Source organism: Mustela erminea, chromosome 14 (assembly GCF_009829155.1).
Source record: "Mustela erminea isolate mMusErm1 chromosome 14, mMusErm1.Pri, whole genome shotgun sequence".
In the NCBI taxonomy this organism is placed as follows: Eukaryota; Metazoa; Chordata; class Mammalia; order Carnivora; family Mustelidae; genus Mustela; species Mustela erminea.
In genome coordinates, this window is record NC_045627.1 from 75,093,773 (window position 1) to 75,116,976 (window position 23,204).

At 45.1% G+C, this 23,204-nt stretch overlaps 1 protein-coding gene across 47 annotated transcripts in view; it reads left to right on the forward strand.

Moving 5' to 3' along the window:
- TCF7L2 (transcription factor 7 like 2) overlaps nucleotides 1-23,204 on the forward strand; it is a 195,918-nt gene that overhangs the window by 67,271 nt on the left and 105,443 nt on the right. For all 47 annotated transcript variants that reach the window (XM_032312801.1, XM_032312789.1, XM_032312790.1 and 44 more), the window contains one exon: nucleotides 7,767-7,868. In XM_032312801.1, coding sequence (XP_032168692.1) covers nucleotides 7,767-7,868 — 102 coding nt within the window. The remainder of the gene's footprint in view (nucleotides 1-7,766; nucleotides 7,869-23,204) is intronic.

Genomic DNA, 23,204 nt, shown 5'->3' on the forward strand with positions numbered 1-23,204 from the left:
CAGAGTGAGGGAGAGGTTGCCAAAGTGAAGAAATGAAGTGATCGTCCAGATAGTGGCAGAAGTGGGCCTGGAAAGTGGGCTACTGGACACTTTCTCCCTCTTCTGCTACCCCAGGCATGCACAGCCATGATTTTCAGAGTGACTTTTTTGGGAGGATGGAAGGAAGGCCTAGGTCCCAGCCCACGGAGGGGCTGGCAGGGTTTGAGAGGAAGGGCCTGGTGAAATTCTATCCAACTGTGCTTCCCTGAGCTGCCAAACCATAGCCTCCCTGCAAAACCACTGATCTAGGAAATGCAAAAATATCTCAAGGACAGGGGTTCTTGTGAGGGCTGGTGACATGAAAAGTTTTGGTTGTTGAATATTTTGGTTTGTTACTTGCTTGTTTTGCTCAGTTACCCCGTTAGTACCAGTGGCCTCAGTAGCTCTGGTAGAAATAATTTTCTAGTAGCTTTGGAAGAAAATAATTTAATGTTTGCCTAGTGACCTCGTTAGGGGGAAGAAGAGAACTGATAGGAGCTGGAGAGAACGGTTCATTCCTTTGGGGCCACTGGGCCCTGTTCCCTGTGAGATACTGGTGTGCAAACACACCAGTGGCCTGGAGGCCTACACACAAGAAGGCCAGCTGACCCAGGGCCCTCAGGTAAGCTGGGTCTTGATTCTACTGGCTTCAGTTGCAACTTCCTGCTAGTTTATCTTATAGGATTATAGTCAATGTGGTTTTGAACTCCAAAGGGCTCCCTAAATGTGAAGCCATACCGTTATGACCCTTTGGATTGTTAGGATGAGGAAGAAGAGGGGAACTGCAAGGATTTCATTTAAAAATCTCATAGCAACTGACTCCTAGAGATAGAAGGCAGAGCTATTAAATTGTTGCTTTACACAAGAACCTGATACCCCTCCTTTCCCCCATATGCCTTTTATGTCGAGAAATGGATAGTGACTTTAAGGGAAACATTCCTAAGTTCCTACTATGTTTAGTGTTACTTAAAAAAAGGGGGGGGTAATAAAGTCAATCCTAGCTTCTTATTTCATTTTCTTCTGTGGCTTTTTTCCTTCTCCAAGTTCAGAATGTACCCAGCCCTCGAAGTCTTTGGTTTTCTTTCCTTTGTTAACTATAGTATATACTTGCATATGTTATATCCCATCTAGCCACAATCACACGTTCCTGAATTTTCTTTTTCTGTAAGAAAATTTTATGGGCAAATAACGCCTCTTTAACTAGAGCCTCTATCTTAGGCTCTTATGTGGATATTTCAAAAGAAGTAATTCCTGGGGCACCTGGGTGGCTTAGTCGGTTAGACGTCTGCCTTTGGCTTAGGTCATGATCCCAGGGTCCTGGGATCGAGTCCCTCATCGGGCTGTCTGCTAAGTGGGGAGTCTGCTTCTCCCTCTACTTCTGCTGCTCTCTCTCTCTCTCTCTCTCTCTCTATTGAATAAATAAGTAAAATCTTAATTAAAAGAAAAAAAAAAGAAGCAATTCCTGGGCTATGTTTTAACTGAGAACAAAGCAACCTAATCTGTGCCTCCTGCCTCTGTGGGAAAATTGCTCAAACCGATGTTGTAATGGTGGCTGTGCGGGTCCTTCAGGATTCTGATGACTTCTGGTGACATTGCATTGTGAGGTATATGCGATCTATGCTAGCTTTGGGAAACCTGTTGGTACCTGTATGATTCTCAGGGTAGAACAGAATATTAATCACTGCTTCTATAATTTAACTTTACTGGATATATTGGGTTTCCCTGACCCCCGGGACAGAATTACTTATTTATAGAAGATGGGCTGAATTTTCCATCTTCCAGTTCTGAGAAATGAGGTAGGTTCTGAAGAGAGAGCCAAACGTGTTCTTTAACAGACCTGTGTGTGTGGGGGGGGTGCTGCCCCTTGAGGCTGTGCCTCCCAACGTGAGCCCCTGAGAAAGGCGTGTGTGCTGTTGGCGATATACTTGGGCTTCCTGTTGTCTCACTCTTGGAGTTTTTCCATTTTTCTTTAGCACGAGTGGCTTTTGGTAGCCTTTTCTTTTGTAAAGTAGAGGGGTGTCACCTTACCATCATGCTTTACCCCTTCTGGCTGGCGCATTTGGGGCAGATCAGCATGGCCTCGGATTTGGCCGTGAAACGTGGGTCAACGGTCATCTCGCAGAGGATGAAGGACTTGTGGGATTGGATGTGAGAGGTCCCGGCTTGTGGTCTCTCGGGTTTGGGTGTTTGGGCAAAGTAGTGATTTTCTGTTTTATAAGAAACACAACACAGGTGCTTTCTGGGGCTTGGGAGTTAGGACGACTCAGGTGTTGTGATTTTTCATGAGGATGGTTTCGAATGACTTTAAATTCTTGAAAAGTGGATTTTCCTAGGAAGAAGCACACCTGCTGAGAAAGCTGGGATTGAAGAGGCTGTTTTGTTGTTGTACTTAGGTCAAGGATGCCTATCTACCAGGCAGGGGAGGGGAGCAAGGCCTTCCTGGTGTTTAAAATCAGTCCTTTTCTGGGTGATAGGTTTTCCATGGGGCCTAGTTTTCCAGAAGAAGCCAGTTTTATCTCCATTTAGCGGTCTGGTCAGGCCCCACGGTGGCCCCCGCCTCCCCATCCTGCCGGTGACCATAGCTGATGCCATCTGTTGGGGGTGGGCAGCATTGGCACCGGTTTCATTCCAGGCTTGCGATGTGCAAGAGCGGTACACACCGAAAGGCTCTGGAGAGGGGAGCTTCTCAACCTAGAAACGTGATTCCCAAAGCCCACGGGGCACATTGCCCATGACCTGTGGCATTTCTGCCTGGTGCTCTTTCCAGATGATTCGATGACATGTGACACATTGCCAGTCTTTCCTGGGAAGTGGGAGAGAACTTTCGAACACGTGAACCTTTTCCAGTCAGAATTGCTCAGGGCTTTTCAAACTTCCATTTTGGAAAGGAGGGATAGTTATTTCGGAGAGGTTGTGGTCTAGTGGGTAGACCTTGTGACTGGGAGTCACGGCTGGAGAGCTCAGATTCTTTTCCAAGGTCTTCTCCCCAAACTGGAGTCTGCCAGTGACGATTCAATCCAAAATGTCGCCTTTGGGCCACTGAAAAATCGTGTTTGGCTGTCTGGATTTTAGGCCCAGTGAAGGAATGTATCCTGTCTGACACAAAATCAGGTCTTATGCATTCATTCCATAAGCCATGGGTGGCAAACTGTGGCCCAGGGCCAAAGCTGTCCTGCCACCTCTTTTTGTATAGCCTTGAGCTAAAAATGGTTTTTATTATTTTTGAACGGTTGGAAAAAACAACAACAACAAGAGAAGAGTACTATTTTGTGACAGGAAAGTCCTATGGAATCTACATATCAGTATATATAAATAAAGTTTTATTGGAACATGACCATGACATAGTAGGAACAGGTATTGCCCACGACTGCTTCTGTGTTGCCGCGGCTGAGCTGTTAGGACCAAAACCAGATGGGCTGCAGAGCCAAAGATATGTATGTCTTCTGGCCCTTGACAGAAAAAGTTTGCCAGCCCCGTCCTGAACAAGTAAGGGGATGGACTCCCCTTGCCTGTCCGTCTGTGAGATGGACTGACTGACAGGAAGTGCTGCCAGGCTGCTTTGGTATTTTATCAGCCGTGTGGGGTTTCCTGGGAACCTTCTTATCAGCATCATCTTTGGCCTTTGAGTTGCCCTATTTGTTTAGGAGACTAACTTTTGTACGGAGGCCTCATTGCCCTCAGATAGATGCAGGATCTTGGAGCTGCCCCTCCTTGTACTGTAAGAAGCTGGGCCCACGATAATGGGGTGACTTTGTTGGCAGCAGGTTCCCTCAGGCCCACTTGTACCTAGATCCTGGGGGGGATCCTCTGATTCAGAAGATCCCTCCCCCTTTGCCTTTCCTTGTCCTTTTAATTTTTTTATTGGAGGAAGAGGGGGAGGAGAAGTTTGAGTTGCATATCTTTTTTTCTTTTTTCGCTGACAATTTAACAGGCGTTTTAAAGAGCCTTGATTCCGCTCAGACTGTGGGTTTTGTATATATTTCGAGACTTTGTCCACAGGTCTGAAGCTTAACTTAAGCTCCCTGAGACATATCATAAAATATGATTTGGGGAAAAACCCTAATGGGCCATGAGCAGAACATTAGTATTAAACAAAGGATGAAACACTTAAGCCAAGATGGCCTTATATATTTATTATTTTTTTTTTTGCAAAATGCAAGTTGAGCAGGACTCCATTTCAACAGTTTTCAATGCAGGAATTCCCACGGCCCCATTTGATTGCAGTTTGCTGAAAAGTTGAATGTTTTTGTAGGCAATTCATAATTTCCACGTTGAGCGGCCTGAAAGGGAGCTGGAGCGCAGTGTTGTTTTTATAGTGGGATGGTGGGAACTTTTGTTTTTCCTTCCCCAAAAGGATATAAAACCGAAGTTGGACCAGGGGGAAAATGTGGCATGGCGTTCCAGCCCTTTTCGTAAATCTGAGATGCCCCCTCCTTCGGGTCTTCCTTTAGGACCCAACAGAATAGAATTTCCCGCTTCTTAGTGTCTCCAGGAAGGAAAAGATTTTCCTCTAGGCTCTAATCGGACCTAATTTCCTTTTTCTTCCCTTTATTTATTTATTTTCCTTATTAATAAGGACCAATTGTAGAAGATGAAGGAACCTGGGAAACCCATCACTTTTGGAGGAGGTTAATAACTTCCTTTAAAAAAATCCTGACATAATACTTATTTCCCCAGAAGGAACCTCGTCAGCCTGAATGCCAGTTATTTCCAAGGGACGGGCACAGATTTGCAGGGGCCCAGCCTTTCTGTGGGATCAAGTTGCACTGGGAGAAAGAGGTTGAGGCTGTCACCGTGGAGTCCTTGCAAGCCAGCAGGACTGGGGCGGTCTTCCTCCACCATCTGGATTTGGTTAGCTCTCTCTGGGCAGTGGGGCCGAGTCTCATTTCCTCCAACCAGTAATGTTATATAGGCAGTGATCCTGGGCTGCCCTAACATAATTGAAAATTATGTGTATTGTAGGCTCGGAGCGCTGAAATGTAGGCTCATAAAAATAGTGGTGCAGGTAGCCTGCGGAGATTGGATATGGCACACAATGAAGCTTTTATGTAAAATAAGAATTATAAGACTCCGCGTTAATATTGCATTATGGGTATGACAGTTCTCTGGTGGGGTCCTCAGGGCAGGTCTGTCACCTTAAACAAAGCCTAAATTTCCGAATTCTATGGAGCAGGGATTTGGATGCAATCAAATCTGTTTTGCAGATGGCCAAAGATGGGAACCTGTCTGTTCACCTAACCCTGCCCACTGAGGGTAGCATGAGGCGTCGGTGTGCGGCACTCAGCTGGGTGTTTTTCCTCACATGATTTTATGAGAGGAGAGATGAGTATTGGCAGGTGTCCATTTTGGTTGGCCTCAAGGAACTGATGCTATTGAGTGGTTCTGACCAATGAGGCTCATATATTTATGTGGGAGGTGAGAATGGGAAGCAGTCAGGGCAAGGTGGGGTGGAGTAGGTTCCTATGGCCCGCTGGCTTGGGTTACAGGCTGAGGAGACCACAGAAACACATATTACGTTTATTGAGTGGCTCTCAACTTGGGATGCTATGGTCCCCAAAGAAGATACTTGGAAATGACTTGTTTATAAGGGTGACTGAGGGGGGGAGTGGAGTGCCTGCTCATAGTTACTGTCTGAGAGTCCAGAATCCGTAAGTGCTGGCGTAGCCCTGACCTCATCCCCATCCCAGATAGGACATCCCCATCAGCTGACTGATGACAAACTAGAGGTCCATGGAAGCAGAGGGATTTGATGCAGAGTTGTGTGGTGTGTCACCAGAACCAGTAACCAGGTTCCTTCACACAGGAGCCTTCTGGGTAACAGCTCTGAGGTTGTAGAAGTGCTCTTACCTTGTACAGATCTAGGTTGGGAAAATGGCTGTGCACTTTGGTATGCCTACCAAAGGTATACTAGAAGGTATACCTTCTAGTTTTAGGTGTAACTGTGTTTGGTTTTAATTCGCTGGGCAGTTGTATCTTTAAGGAAGCTCTGAGAAAGCTTGTGTGTGGCTTTTGCCCTTCTATTTCATATGGGATTTGAGCCAACCCTTCCTTCTTTCTGGACTGCCCTTGGCTGTCCTTTGTCTTTCTGTTGAAATCTTTCTGACTTAACAAGACCTACTCGGTGCAGCCTTCCACGTATCTTTTCTCAGAAATCCCATCTTCTTTCTTGACATTCCCGAGGCACGATTCTGAGTCTGCCATTTCTACTACACTCTATCTAGATTGAATCGGAGTGTGAGTTGGTTCCCTCACACAGGCATAAGCTCCTTGAGGGCAGACATCTTTCTTAATCCTTCACAAGAAGGCCATGTACAAAGAGTTTAATTAATATTCATTGAGTAAAATTCCCTGTATAATTTATATGGAAACTAGCCATTTAATTTGCTTTGGGACCTCTGAAAAGATAAGATGGCCTCTTATATTCCCTCCAAGCATAAACTGGTGCCTTACACAGTGGGCCTTCAGACATACAAAGGCTGGTGATGTCCTTGTTAAAGTCTAAACATTGTGTCCTCAGTTCTGTTCAGTTTTCTGAAGTTTTCCTGAGTAAAATTGGTGTGATGTCACCCACAAAGTGAAATGTTTTGGTGTTGCTTATACGTGTGCTAAGTATCTCTGTGACTGAGCAAGCCACCTCACCTCACATTTTCTTGTTTGTACAGTAGGGAGTTGGGTCAGTTGATTGTTCAAGTCCTTCTGAAAGCTGATGTATCACTTGTGACAGAAGTAACTTCCTTTTCCTTGTGCCATGTATTTTCCACCTCAGAGAAGAGTGGTGATAGATGTCGTTGGCTTATACCTTTAACTTAATTTCTGTGGTAAATTTGTGCATATTTAAGGATTTTCTCAGGCCTTTTTGGGATGAATGTATAATTTGCACTATGTCCTATTTGTACATCTTTTCCTGAGAAGTATTTTTTTTTTCAAAGATTTATTTATTTATTTGAGAGAGAGCATGAGCGAGCAGGGCAGGGGCAGGGGAAGAGAGAGGATCTCAAGTAGGCTCCCTGCTGAGTGTGGAGCCCAGCGTGGGGCTTGATCTCAAGACCCTGATGTCTTACTATTTTTTTGACCTGAGCCAAAACCAAACATTGGACACTTAATGGACTAAGCCACCCAGGTTCCCTGAGAAGTAGTTTTGTTTTATAAGCTTTTGGGTTGGATGAGGAATTCCATCCTCAACTACTGGGGAAGTTTCTACTAAAGGAAAGTCGCACGTGTATGTACACTCAACTTTGAAGTATAGGATGATGGCATTTTAGAGATGAAGGTCACTCAAAGAGCAGATCTGGAATTGGTGGTCTCCTAGACACCTCCGGCTGGAGACTCCGGTTTGCTTTTTTCCTTTGAAAGGCCTCTGTTCCCTCCCTTCTTGTCTCTCCCGCATCTCTATGTTTCCCTCTACACGAGGCAGGATTAATGAAATCCTGTAACTTGGAGCCAGCCTGACGTTTGATTGCGAAGACCAAACTCTAGTTGCTGATAGTATTGATGTTCTAGAAACACACCTGTTGAACATGAGCTCTAATCTAAGGAAGAACCTGTTGGTGTGGCATGACTTTTCTGTTGATGTTGTTGTTATTTGCATGCTTTTTAAAAATATTTTAACGTTTATTCAGTGTTGTTATTTGCATGTCCTTATAAGTTACTCATCTGTGTATCAGGCATCCCAGTTATGTCTTGGGATAGCGGTTTTGCGTTTCTTTTCTAAACTCATTTGCCACATTCATTTTGTTTCCTTCCTCCAGTATCTCCAGATGAAATGGCCACTGCTTGATGTCCAGGCGGGGACCCTCCAGAGCAGACAAGCCCTCAAGGATGCCCGCTCTCCGTCGCCAGCACACATTGTCGTAAGTGACCTTAAAAGGCATTTGCTTCATTTACTGGGGGTAGATGAAGAAAATATTCTTTTGTTGATAACGGGTGTTGTTTATCCATTTTTCTCTCTTTAAAAAAATATATTTTTGGAATAGTCTTGGATATGGCTTATATCTAGAAGATATTTGTTTTCTGGTATTGGATCTTAGTGATTGTTATGCACCCGAAAATTTTCCAGGTCTTTCCACCACTCCTTCCTCCTGGTGTTGGGTTAGTCTAGCCTTGTGGTCTCCAGTTAATGGGACATTATCACCATGGTTTGGGGGAGACTGGAGATGGTGCCAAAGCAATTTAAAAAAAAACAACCTCTGATCCTTTTCTGAAAAACTCATTTAGCGGAGGTGAATTGCAGAAGAGGGAATTAGAAAATTCAAAAGGGAAGCGCTGGATTTGAGACTTTCCAATCCTCCCCACCTAAATTTATGTTAATTGTTGGAAAGTAACATTCTACGTTAACATCAGCAAAATTTTATCTGGACTGATTGATTGTAAAGGGAGAGAAGAAATGAATTTGGAAAGGCTTAAGTTAAACTTAATTTGTACGTCCATGGCTTTGAGAGCCTGTGGGTTTAACAAAGGAAACATTTGTTTTTACTAGTGAGAGACTACAACATAGAGTATGTGTCTACATATATTTTTAATGTACATTTGGATTTTGTAGGCTATGAAAGTGGAATTTATAAATTAACCTCTTGAGAAGATGGCTCAGTATTAGAATATTCTCTTCCGTATGTTTATATCATGAGCTGGACTTCATACTTTTGAAATATTTAATGGGAGACACATTTTTATAACGAATGTATGACAGGTAGAATTACGCAAAGGATGAAATAATTCATGTATTTTTTATTTAAGTACCACAAAATGTTACCCATTAATCTATTTTGCCTCGATGTTACTTGTAATTTCTAAAAATGGCAAAATGATTTTCTTAAGTAGAAAAATCTTAAGACGCGTTGTGTCAGATTTCAGGCTCACTGCCTCCTTATTTTGTAGCTTGGTGTAATTGAGTATATATTATTTAATGAATTATGCCTCTGTTATATGAATATTAAATATACGTGTGTGTGTGTGTATATATTACAAAGTGATTTATTTCCGTTAAACCACATCTTGAGTCATCGTGTGTGAAAATGTTCTACAAATTCTTATGTTATAAATGAGGCACAGAGCAAGGTTGACATTTTCCCAGAAGCTTCCTCCTTCCCCCAAGCCTGTAGTAACACGGATACTCATGGTGACACACACTCCTCCAATGTCAAGATGTCAGGGCTGGAAGCGACGTTAGATCATCTCGCCCCCACCTGCTCTCAGAAAAGGAAACAGGCCCAGAGATGCCCTGAGTGAATTGCCCAACGTCACACGCTGAGTTAGTGGCCAGAGCGAGGATGGGACCCAGTTCTCGGCTCCTCTCCCGGGGCCTCGTAGCTTGTTCTTTCCTAAGGGAGTAGAAAGTCACTTCTCTGTGACTGGTTCTGTTCCGTGAACTATAAATTGGGTCATCATCAGGGGTAGCGTCCCAGATGACGGGATATTGTCGGTTTGGGTTTCTGATGCAGGTTTCTCTGAGAAACGTGAATGCCATATAAAAACCATTTTAGTCATATACAAAGATTTTTAAAAAGTGCGAGAGTTACCGTGTCCTGGAGGGTAAAACGAGGAAGCACGTCTTTTTCACTTTTCCTGCCTCCCTGAATTTCCCATTGTGTGTCCAGGCTTTGAAATTTATTTCTCTGCTTTTGGAAATGCTTGGCAGGGCTGCACTTTTTTTTTTTTAAAGCTACAGAGAAAGGATGTTATCTTTAAAATCTCTTGGAGGCTTTTTTTTTTTCTCTTTGAGAGGAGAGAACGTGCCAATCTTAGAAGTGGTTCAGAGTGGACACAGCCCGCTGTGGGGGTGGATGGAGGTTGCGGATGGCTCTGGTGACCATCGCCCAAGGGTGAGGGTGGGGCTTCTCCGCCTTGAGAGCCCCCCTCTAGAGAGCCCACAGGACCTGTTGTCCCGGTGTAAACCCTAAGTACTTATTTTCATGTTTAGAAATGAACAATCTGAGGAGATGGAAAGACGTTTTGTCCAGAGCCAGTGTGGATTTTGGCCAGGGCAGCTCAAGGGGACTCAGGTTCCTTCATCCTCTGCTGTCTTAGGAGGCGTGTTTTCCACAGCCGCCACTCCGAGCCACACTTCAGATGGAGTATCCCAGGGAGCCACAACTCCTTGTCCCAAGGAGCCACAACTGGCAACTGCAACTTCTTTCTGCTGTGCTCCTGGGGGCCTGGGGAATGGCCATTGCGTAGAGTTTCTAGGCTGTGGAGGAGGGCGGGCTCTGGGAGTAGGGCAGAGCCATCAGCTGGGTTAAAAGGAAACCAAATTTGTGGCAACTGAATGGTGTCTTCCGTGACACGGATTAGACCCGTAATTGTGCAGTTCTGCAGTCTTCACCTGGCACTAAGGGGTGAGGAGGCGGAACTGGAGGGGGCGGGGTTGGTAGAGGGAGATGGGCAGGTCAGGCTGGAGAAAGAAAGGCTGTGTTCGCTGACCTCTGCACCCATCTAGTGGTCCCATACAGTTTGGGGACTAGAGGAGTCCTACACCTTGGGACTATGAACGGATAATCCCCTTTTCACTGGGCATAAGGCAGTGCGTCAGTTAAAATCAATCTGGCAGGTACAGCATGTCTGTATTTATAAAGGGCCCATTCTGGACGATGGCTCATGGGTCATTTGGGTCTGTGTATAGCTCAGCCTTGGCCCATAGAGCCTGGGTTGTGTCCGGCTCTGCTGGTGGATGGCTAACTCTCCTCCACACCCTGGGCTCTTCCGCTCATTTTGTTTTTCCTTCTCTTAAAGAAAACGATGTCCCTTTACGCAGTTTCATCAGACATGTTTCAAAATAATTGTCTAAGGATTGCTTCCTAGTTTCTCCGAAATTTGGGCTTATTGTAATTTCTGGGCCAAGTTATTTCATAATTATTTCTAATGTTTTCTTTTGAAACTAGAGAAGTGTTCAGTGTTTGTTAATAATCATTAGAGACTGACTACCATCAGTTCCTAAGAAAATAACTTTCTCTAAGTACCCATTTGGGGCAGAATTTTCACATGGGGATTTAAACTAAAGCTCTTTGTCAGAATATTTTAACCTAGATTTTTTTTTTTTTAATGTGGTACATAGGTTACCACATTATAAAAAAGTAGATGTGCAGAATAAATATTCTTAACAAATAGAGTTTAATTGATCAAATAATATTTAAATTAAGAAACAAGCCCCACAAATTTTAGTCACTGTAACGGGTACGACATCTTGTTTATTAGAAGGCAGCGGTTCCTAGTGTGTGTTCAGAAGAGAGAGAAAATTATCCCCCAGGATGATATCTTGAATTTTTTTTTTTTTTTAACCAGCCACAAAAATAAGAATTTACACAACAGATCCATCTCTCCCTCCATTTCCTTTACTTTCTCTCTCCTCCTACTTCCCTCCCCACACCCCTGAGAAATTCAGGTTCTAGGATCCTCTCCCCTCCAGGCCCATTTTCTGAGTCACATAACTAGCTCCTATTTCATTCTCTGTGGTGTTTTAAGTTTATATTTCTTTGTGTCCTGGCCCATCCCTCCCCAGCCCCAGCCGTGAGGGCCAAGCGGTCCGGTTGTGCTAAGTGGTGGTGCTGGAGTCTTGGCGCACTTGCCTCCAGCAGTCCATAAGCTGTGGGGTTAGGAGGCACCGTGTCCACCCACACCACCTCCAGTATCTTTGCTATACAAAGACTTTCATTTAATTTCCTTTGTACCCAGCAAAAAAAAGATTCTGTACCAAAAGTGGTGGTATTTTTGTGTAGTCTGTATCTTACAAATGGCAAAAAGCTTCAAAAGTTCCTGCCATTTTATCTTGGGGGCTTCTTTTTGAAGTTGATGTGGAATTTTACCTTGGGGTGAATTTCTAGTTGTTCCTGGTCTTATGTGTTTTGTTGTGTAACGAGCTTTGAGGTATGGGATAAGAAAGCAATCTGTATCCCGAGGAGCAAGGCCTGCCAGACCGCGGTGGTGGACTTTTTCGTCGTCGTCGTTGTTGTTATTACTTAAATGCTGGAAGAGGGCAGAAAACTTATGAAATACAGCGTGATGGGTGAGCCGCGGACAGGGTCTCTGCTGGCCTGCGTTGAGCATTTTCAAGTAAGTTCAGAGGGCATGGTGAGACTTGTGCTTTTTGTGTCTGAAGAGTTTGGGGGAAGGAGCACCTATTCATAGTCAGTAAGAAAAACTACTTTGAGAACATCCTGTTGGTTATTCAGTACTTGTGGATGTCTCGATGGATTCTGTGGCCTGGGCCGTATACTCGCATCTGATCCTTGAAGCGCTTGTTGGCTGTTGTGCTATGTGCTGGGAGGTTCTGTGCTGGATGCTGAAGCCCAGCAAAACCATCATAGCCCACGGTCTGGTGGGAGTAGAGGTCCTGGGACGGTGTGACAGGGACATGAGATTTCCACTGAGACGTTGGTGGGATTACAGGCTGGGACAATCGCCTGAGGAACTGATATTTAAAAGGAGATGTTCAAGGATCAATTAGAGTTAGCCAGATAAAGGGATGAGAGAAGGAACGGGTGGGAGATGGGAGAACATTCCAGGCAGAAGGAAAACCATGTATGAAGTTCCTAAAAGGAAAAAGACCTTGGCTGTGGGAGAAGAGGAAAGCCAGCTACAATGTCTACAGGTCTTGAGGGATGAGGGAGAATGGCCTGGGGTGGGATATGGTAAGAATTTGGTGTTTGTGATTCTAACCATCCGGGGAAGTCCATGAGTGGTTTGGCTTGTGTTAAACTGCTGGCTGCGGGGATAATGGTGAGGTTCACAAATTTGGAGGGAACAGCGGCAGAATTTGCCTGTGGGTCACATGGTGGCATTGAGGGAGAAGGAAGAGTCAAAGGTAGGTGAGTGGGGATGCCGCTCAGTGACTGGGGCAAGTTTGCGGTGGGAGAGTTGTATTTTTTTTTCATTTTTATTTTTTTTACCCTAGCTTTTTAAAGGATGTAACTGACATGTAACATTGTATTAGGAGGTAAGTGACATATAACATTGTATGAGTTTAAGGTATACAGTGTTGATTTGAGACAGTTACATATTGAAACATGATTACCATCTGAGGGTTAGCTAATACCCCATCACGTAATTACCATTTCTTTCTTGCTGTGAGAACATGTGAGAGCGATTCTCTAGGCAACTCAAGTATATAATGATCATTCTCATGATGTACATTAGATTCCCAGAACTTACTCATTTTGTAACTGGAAGTTCGTACTCTCTGACCAACATCTCCCCATGTCTGCCACCTCCCAGCCCCTGGCAACCACTACTTCACTCTGTTTCTGTAAGTTCAGCTTTTTTTTTTTTTTTTTTTTTTTTTTAAGATGCCACGTATAAGTGATAGCATCAAGTATTTGTCTTTGACTTATTTCACTTAGTGTCATATCTTCAGGATCCATCCACGTAGTCACAAAAGGCAGGATTTCTTTCTTTCTTATGGCCCAATAATATTGCATTGTATGAATATATGCCACTTTAAAAAAAAATCCATTTATCTGTTGATGGACAGCTAGGTTGTTTCAGTGTCTTGTGAATAATGCTGCCGCAAACATGGGAGTGCAGATATCTCTTTGAGGTCCTGCTTTCATTTTCTTTGGGTATCTACCCAGAAGTAGAGTTGCTGGATCAAAGAGTAGCTCCATTTTTAATTTTTTGAGGAATCTCAGTACTGTTTTCCATAATAGCTGTACCCAGTTCTGTCCCCACCAACAGTTCACAGGGTCACCTTTTCCCACATTCCAGCAGCACTTGTCATCTCTTGTCTTTTGGCAACAGCCTTTCCGACAGGTGTGAGGTGGTGTCTCCTTGTGCATTTCTCTCATGATTAGTGATGTTGAACAGCTTTTCATGTACCTGTTGGTATATTTCAGGTACTGTCTCTGGAAGAAGGTCTTCAGTTCAAGAGTTGCCTTTTTAGAGAGATTCAGATACTAGGTTTCATGACCCCCATAGCAATATGAAATGAGAACCATCTGAACTTTTAATTAGTCCCTTAAAAGTAATGTCAGTGATCCGTTAAATTTATATTTATTTAGAATATATTTAGGGTATGGTAGAGAATTCTCCTTCTCCCAAATTTGGGTAAGTCGCTTTTACTGGTCCTTCGCTTGGCCTTGGATTTACTGTCGCTCAATCATGGATTCATTCCCTGATTCCCCGAAATACTTAGTGCTTGCTTACTGTGCGGGAACAAGCATTCTAGACCTCAGGAGAGAGCAGAGTCGATGACGAAGGATTCTAACAATAAAAGCAGATCAGCCAGTCACGTGTCCTATGTGCCAGGCATTGTTCTAGGTGCTTCACAGATGTTCCGTGATCCCTATTTCACAGAGGAGGAAGTAGGCACAGGGTGGTTAAGTGGGAGCCAGGATGTGAGACAGGGCAGCCGGAGCGTGCCCTCCTCTCAGCCCCTGACCACAATGATGGTGAGGAAAGATGAGCAGACAGGCAGAGTGTGGTGTGCCCAGCGCTGCTGCTGGTGGAGGGCGGGCGGTGGCACCAGGAGCCAGACGGGGCGGGCATGGCTCAGGGAGAATCCACTGGTGCCACTGGACAGTGGGACAAGAGGTTGGTTAGGGTTCGTTGTCGGTGTCCTTGGAGTGGGTACTGCAAAGGTGGGGGCTGACACGTTGTGAGCAGGGAGGCACACTGCCCCGGGGCAGGTGAACCTGGGGTCACTTTAGGGTATGAGCTGGTGCCGGTTCCCTGCAAGCTTTTCCCTGTGTAGCATGTCTGCTCCCTCCATTGCGTATATACTTTTCCCTTGGTTTGTCTTTTTCCCCATTTATCTGTGACTCAGCCAGACTTTCTAGAATATTTGGCATGTGTTTCCTAGCAGCAGCTGAGTCACAGCTTTCCCATTTCACAGACGGAACTGTGGTAAGGGCGTGTATTTTGTCTGAGGATCTGAAGCGAGCGGGTGAGCACTGCAAAAACACGACTGTTTTTGAAAAGAGAGCTGTGAGTGTTTAGTCCTGAGGGGCAGGCCACCGGGGTATCTTTTTTCCGGGAGGAAGTGGTGGAAGGGATCATTTGTGCTCTGAGGAGAGAGTGGAGTAATTCAGCCAAAACAGTCTCTAGTTAAAAGTCCAAGCTTCCTTCTCTCTTTCCAGAAAATTCTCTATGATGAGGAATTCTGAAGTTCCTGAGGTTTGAGTTGATGGTGCGGCAGCTGAGCGCCGTGGCTATGGAAAATATTCAACCCGGGAGGATTGTGTAAGCTTGGTTGTGTCCCCTTCAGATTAGAATCACAGAGAGTTTCACAACCTGCCATCACATGTCCTGTCTCCCACTGCTGTCCCTTCTGTTGCTGGATCACTGTCCAGCAGTGGTCTGTTGGCTGCAGTGCTCCTGAGCTCAGAGATGGGGCATTTCCTCTGGGTGGACCATTTCCTCTGGGGTCACCATGGGCCCTTAGAATTCTGACTTTCTGTTGTGCCGAAGGGTCTCTCCTTGAAGTGCCCATTCCTGGAGGTGTGTTTTGATATCCCATTGTTCTGCTTGGGCTTCTGGGTACCGATCTTGGAAATTTGAAGGTGACTATTGTACATTCTTCCTTCAGGACCGAATCTTCTGTTCTAGATTACCCTCCATTGTAATTCACATCTTCAGTGACTGATCCTCAGCTATTTAAGGATGGGGATTTCAACCTTTCCATTAAAACACACAAAAAAACCAAACCTTACCCCTAAAGCCAGTGAAATTAATGCTACGATGCCACTTTCCTCATTCATAAAATTTGTGTTCATTATAGACAGCTTGGAAACTGGCCCATAATCTTGCCACTCAGAGATTACATTGTGAATAATTTGGCGTATTTGGTATATTTGCTCCTAAGACTTTTTCCCGAGCGTATTAATATTTCTGTTTGTTGTTAACATTCTTGAGCTTTATAGTAGTGCTCAATATTTGCAGCCTTGTACTATTTATTTAAAAGGAAAATTGCTGTAATGAATAAGCACTTACCCATGTCATTAAAATTCTCAAGTATTTTTAATGATCGCAGAGCAGCCCCTCATATGCTTGTATACCCATTTGCTTAATCAGTGCCACATTGTTGGGCCTTTCGAGTATCCTGTGCCTTTTGTTTCTGCTATTCTATGTAATCCTGTGATGAACATCTTTGCCCATAAATCTTTGTGCCATCCTTCCCCCCTGCCCCCCGCCCTGTTCCTTTATCATTTCATAGGACTGATTCTTAGGAAGACAGGTAAAAGAGAACAAAATTTAAAAACTCTCTTGATAGATAGCCACAAATATTTTCCAGAAAGGTCTCAGTTTTTACAGTTATCAGCATGCAGGAGAGTTAGATTTACTATGATCAGAGTGCTTTTAATGTGTGGGGAATTTAACAAAAGAAAAAGTTCAGGCTTTCCTGGAAGAATGTTACCTGAACTCCACTGAGCTCCGGAAAAGAGACCCACCCAAGCCATTCACCTTGTCTTTCCCAAGACCTCCACCTTCAGCATGGGGAAAAACAAGATTGCTTCTTAAATAATTGGAGGCTTTAAAGTCAGCTGACATTAGCTGACATTATCAAGGTTTTATATAATTATATATATTTATTTTTGAGAGCTCACACTGTAACCTTTAATTTTTTATTTTATTTTATTTTTTTCAATTAACAATCCAGATAACAAATGGAGATCCATCCATACCTGTGTAATTCTACCTCCTTCTTTTTTAAACCGCTGCATGGTATTCTGTATTATATGCATATCACTGGTTAATCAGTTTGCCAATTGATGAGCAATTACATTTTCAGTTAAGTATTCTTTTGTTTTTAAAAAGATTTTGTTTTTACACTTGTGAGAGAGCAGGCACAACAGCACAAGGGAGAAGTAGATTCCCAGTAGAGCTGGAAGCCCCCACATGGGGCTCGATCCCAGGACCTGTAGATCATGACCTGAGCTAAAGGCAGATGCTCAACCAACTGAGCCACCCAGGCACCCCTTTTAGGTGCAGCTTATTAGTCCCCTGAATCTGTGCTGCACATTTAGGGCAATTTTAGAGGTCTTGGAGGATACTTTTATAACTTCAAATAACTGTACAGTTCTTTAATTAGTTTGTTTTTCTTTTGTTGTTTTTTTAAGTTTTAGTATCCTTTTTTTTAGTGGCATATTATTGGGCAGATATTTATGAAATATTTAATGCTGTGTCCGAACTCGGTCAGGAATACGACTTCTGGGGCCACCTGGCTGGTGGAGCATGGGCCTCTTGATCTCGGGGTTGTGAGTTTAAGCCCCAGGTTGGGTGTAGAGATTACTTCAAAATAAAATCTTTAAAAACAAGAAACGGGGAATACGCTTCTGGATTATGTCTCCAGGAAAGCATACGGACTTGTCGAAGATGTTACTTATTGCTGTGTTTAAGATCACAGTGCGTGCCAGGCTGACCGCCTCTGATCATCCTTGACCATTTCTCAATGCTGTGTCTTGTGCTTGGGGGAAAAGTCTTTGGCAGCTCTGGGCTCGCGTTTCCTGACATTGGTCTCACCGAGTGTTAATAAGGTTACTGGAAAAAGGGTTCCCTCCTAAAATAGGTTTAGGGAAGCATTCGTTATGCACAGTCAGCGAGCTTCTTTAGGGCAGGATCTTGAGTCCTCTGGATGCTTGGACACTCGGGGGGGGGGCAGTTCTGGACACTTGCCCGACCCCAGAATGTCCCTCGGCATCTTTAGAGACAGGACTGGAGCAGACCCCCGAAAACTGTTTTAGTTTCAGCACCTTCTCTGTTTACTGAGCGTGGGAGCCCATTTTAAATCAACATGGATCTACTTAGAGTTCAACTCATGGTCTTAGCCTGTGTTTATCTTTCCAGTAAACAAAAGTATTCACTTGGCACCCATCCTGTCCTGCTCGTCTCTCCTTGCCTTGCTGATTAACGCTAAGTACGGGCCTCGGGTGTCCAGATTGTAAGTTTCTTGAAGCCAAGGAGCCCCACGGTTTCTTTCTTTCCATGTGTTTTCTCCCCGTCCTACTGTGGGGCTTTGTTAATTATGCAGAAAACCAGTTTTGGTGGGGGACACGAGTTGATTTCGTCTGGAATAAGTGTGACTTCATTGTTACCTGAGTGTGCTCAGAGTCATCCCGGTTAGCACAAGAGCTTGTCCTTGTGTGTACTTTCTACCTATTGGGGTAGCCTGTTTGGAAGAAGCAGAATTTGGGGTTGTGACATTGTACATGGTTGGCAAGTAACTTGATAATCCACCCGTATGCATTCTAGCTTACAAGGGGGCGCATCGGATCTCCGCTGGTAGGGTTTCTGTCTGTCTCCAGTCTTGACTTAAACTGATTGTTCCTTAGGAATCTTGACATGGCCCGCTGGAACTTTTTACGAGAGTGTCCAGTTGGGAAATCCGGGACTTGATGATTTATTACGGGAAATGGATATGTTCAGCAATGATGTTGTAGAGTACGTGGAGTGACTTTGTGATTGTCTTGTTAGTGACTTGCAGGTCCGATTTTCATCTCCTTTAATAAATTAATATCGAGGGAAAAACACCTGGGTTTCAGAATTGCCCCTTGGAGGATACTGGGAGTAAGGAGGGGGAGGGGGTCCTCAAGGGACTGGGCTGGTAAAGTTTATTGTTAGGTTCATTTTGCATAGAAGGGGGTGAAAGTCCAGTGAGTTGAGCTGAGTTGCCTAGGACTCCAGGGGCAGGAGTGGCCACATCCAGACAGTTAATCCAGGTCCTTGCTCCGGCCCCATGCTGCCCCGAGTGCCAGATTCAGCCTCCATTTGGATGCCAAATAGGCATGGGAAAATCAGCACGTCCAGAGTCCAACTGTTTATTTCCACTCCCTCCCCACCATCAAACCTGTTGCTCTCTGTGTTCAGCGTTGCAGTAAAGATGAACAACATCCACCAATTGCGTCAGCCCCAAACCCTGAAGTGTGTCATTGATGCCTCTTTTGCTTTCACACCCCACATCCGACCCATCTGTCTGTCCTGTGAGCTCATAACCATCTGCATATTATATCAGTTTTTCCCTCAAACCAGTGTGGAGCCAGACCCTTTTCAGCACGCCACCATCACCACGATGACCGTAGTGGCTTGCTTGGATGCTGCTGGGGCGTCTGCCCTGGCCTCCCACACTTCCTACCTTTGTGACCTGCCTTCTTCTGTCCTTGGTCCCTATGCTGCACTCCCATACTTGAGTTGGCCTTTTAAATCCTTGGACAGATCCTATCACCTACCCTTACCGAGAATCTGGAGGATACATTTTGTATTTACTTATCTTTCTATCTGTCAGAGCCGGGGGTGGGGGAGAAATCACAAGCAAGCAGGCAGAGAGAGAGGGGGAAGTAGGCTCCCTGCCAAGCAGAGAGCCTGATGTGGGGCTCGATCCCAGGACCCTGAGATCATGACCTGAGCCAAAGGCAGAGGCTTAACCCACTGAGCCACCCAGATGCGCCATTTTGTCTTTTGAAAGAGACCCAGAACAGCTAACAGTAGGCACTTGCCCCGTCTCCGGACTGAAAGGTGGAACTTTGAGATTCAAGGGCCTGGAATGGAGGGTGTGTAAAGCAGTTGGGGCCGGGCACTGGGCATGCTAGGAGTATTGTGTTGGCTGGAGGAGAGAGGGCCGGGGACAAGAGGTGGGCATGTAGACTGAGGGAGCCCCCTTCATTGGCCCTGCGCTTGTGCCGCAGGATGTGGCAGGTGTCTGGGTCTCTGCCCCTGCCCTCCCCTACCCCAACCCCATCAGGACCCAGAGGCTTCCCGCTCTACTGCGTCTGAGCCCCGCCCTTCTCCAGAATCCTGCAGTCCTTCCTCCTCCCAGCTGTATCTTGTCTGCCTTTAGAAGCTTGTGAGGAACTCTGGTGTGATGCAATCTGTTCCAGCCGGAGCCTGCTTATGGGTGGATCCCAGCAGTGATTAAGTGCATCAGTGAGGCTCGTCTAATAGGCTTGGATGAGATGGGGTCGCCCTGTATCCAAGGGCGCTTGGGCACAGCATCTTCTTTTTGCTCCCAGGGTTCGAGGTGCCTATTGCCCGTTTGTCTCTCAAGGGCACGGTCTGTGTCGCTCAGGGTGCTGGGGTGAAGAAAGTAGCAAAAGTTTATGAACACTAGAAGAGGAAGGAAGACATGCCACATCGGATGCCTTGGGACTAGACCATTTCATGGCCCCCAGAGACCATATTAGGGTCAGGGTGGGGGTTGCCGATTATTGAGACCTGTCTTTGGACCGTACCTCCTGAAGTTAAGCCTCAGGGACACATGTAAGATTCTAAGAGATGTGTTTTCCCAGCCCTTTCAGCTCAGAGAAGCCAACCTTGATGGGTGGAGATCGAACATATAAAATCTAAAAAGAGTATCACAGTAACAGAATGGGGACTGTAGCTTGGCAGAAGGGCTCCCGGGAGAACCTTCAGGATGATTCAGTTGAAACTCAGGGAAAAATATTTATTTGGAAAGAGGTAGCAGCCCCCTTCAGCCAAAGCGTATAAATGAAGGAATTTCTGAAACCCAGAATTGCAATGATCAAGGCAAGGAATTGTCAAAGATCAAACTGGTAAGTTCGACGGGTAGAAACCGTTCCCATGTTTAGAATCCAGCCAAGCTTCTCTCTTCCGTTCCTACTCAAGCCCCTACCCATTCCCACTCTTATGAAGGACTTGATTGATACGCTCTTTATTATCCTTTCTTCTTAAACAATCTAGTTGTTTGCAGGTATTGAGAATAATGTCTATGCACTGGCTTTTTCCCGTATAAGAAACCAAATGTTAAAAAATGGAGTAGGGTTCTGAACATGGCGTCCTTCTCTGCACCATTGTTTGCTGCTAACAGCATCCTCCTCATCCCCTCAACTATAGGGAAATGACGTCGCCTGCTCTCTTGACCCATGCAGACACGTGATGGGGCAGAGGGGAAGGCATGTTATTTAAGCAAAGATACTTAGGCTTCTTAAGTAGGCAGAGAGGGTGTAAATCTGTGGCTCTTTGCAATGGCCTGGACACACGTGCGCGCGCACACAGACACACACACGCAGGCTTACATGCACACATGTGTGTGTGCACACGCACGTGTGCCGGATAGAGGGTGCTCCCTTGCAGAAGATGAAGATGGCTTGGATGATACCACTTAATCCTTTGTAACCAGTTCCAGTCCTGGATTATCCAGTTAGGAAGCCGGTTAGTCGGAGAGGTTTTCTGTTGCTTACAACCCAAGGAATTCCAACTAATAGAGTTTTCAAAGCCTTAGGCTTATAACAAAAACATTGTTTCTTCTTTTGAGTTTTTAATTCTTTTGAGTTAGAAGTGCTGGAGCATGAACGGATTCTTCCGCTACTGTGTGTGAATCAGGGACCTGTGGGAGGGGGACCCACTTGCCTTCTTTAGGAATGGGTTGATTTGTACCAGTCTTGAGAGTTGCTTTAAGGGGGGGACATAGTCTCTACAATTTTCTCCCACAAACAATTTCTAGAGAGAGAGGCTTGTGTGGGGGGAAAAAAAAAGCCATTTCCATGGTTTGGTCCTGTGGTCACAGGGGAATTTTGAAAATAAACTTAAGGTATTTTCATAAAATTCCTGTTTTCACATTTTTAGTTTCTCAGTTTTCTGACTCCTTCTTAATATATTTTGTCAAAAGCTTTCTTATTTTCTCCGTTCCTAGGGACAATTAAGGAATAACCAGTTAATTAATAGTAGTAAGCACTGCTCTTTTTGTTGCAAGATGTGATAATAACCCACATAAATAAGGAGATGCCGCCGTACCCTCGGTGATCAACTCTACTTATTAACACTTCCTTCTGTTATTTTGGAAGCACTACTTTCTTATCATGGATAATTGGTGGCAAGCTGAGCATATAGGTGTTTGTTTCTGTGTGATTTTTTGATTATTGCAAGTTTACTATTTGGGGAAGGGTCTACCCATTTTCCTTAAAAATACCTGTAAGCTACAAAAAGTCTAAAAAGACTCCAAAAGTTTAAAATGATTGCTCCAAAGACTCTGAGCTGAGTGCGGCATTTGCACCCAGACTGCAGTCTGCGTGGGGTCTGCTTGGGACATCGTGCTGAGGGAGGTTCCGAGGCCCCCCATGTCAGGGCTGCAGGAAAGATAACGCATTAATAGATTAATATCTGTCAAGGGTGAGGAAGGATCGAGCAAGGGACGATAGTGGTGTCGTAGCTGTCATTTCTGCTTTAGCCAGTCAGTTTTATGGGGGAGGAAGTGTCAGAAATCGAGCCTCCTATTGGATCTATTGGAGCCCAGGGAAATGTCCATTAAGATGTCACGGTGAACAAGGTTCCTGTGACTCACCACTTAAAAACCAGTTCTGAAAGAAGTGATGGGAAAGAGGAACATTTTTCATCAGAACGACGAACGACAATGTGTCCAAGCCGGTGACGCTAGGCTTATTAGGAGGTAGTGTGGCTTACCATGTTGACTGATTCCTCCAGGTCCCTCCTGTGGGGGGGTGCCTCCTCGCTGGCCCTGATTGATAGGTCTTGCAGGACGTGACAGGGACCAAGTGTGACACAGAGATTCCGCCCGCCTTTTGCATATCACATCTCTGAATGTTTGCAGGGTCCATAGTCCTATTTTTTGGCAGTTACTAAAAAGGGCTCTGCATTGCTCCTTGCCTCCGACCTTAAAATTGGAACTTGCACAGTAAGAAGTCAGAAGAAGGTGATCTCTTTAATGCTCTCTGAGCTTTTTAATTGGGAAGGGGAGGCTTTGTGTTTGTTTGTTGTTTGGGGCATACCTGTGATGACGCTCGTCCTGAGTTACTATCTGCACTCGGAGTCTGGGGCTGATGCGAGAGACAAGCAAAAATTCCTGGGCCGATAATCTCGTGGTTAAGTTTCAGGACGTGATGTGAAAAGTATACCCGTTGAGGCAGTAAGGACCTATGGTGAGTTAGTGCGCGTTTGGACATCTGTGTGGAATAAGTGAGTGAGCAGAGGGCGGGCCGCTGGCTTCGGGAAGTGGGCTGGGGTTCCAGAGGTGGCCAGGACCGCATATGGAGGCCAGCAGGGTTGGGTTTGGCCTAGTATTCTGGTGTCTGGATGCCTATGTGAATTTCCTCCAAAGGTTTTGAGCTGGCAGCATGGAACCTGCTGGTTCTGGGGCCAAGGGCGGGGATTGTCGGGATCATGCTAGGCACAGAGGTGTGATACCAGAGGCCAGAACCGAAGCCAATGCAAAGGGTTAGGGGACCTTTTTGTCCTGCACTGTCCTGGAGCCTCAGTTCCAACAGAACTGCAAACTGCAAATTAGAGACCCGAGC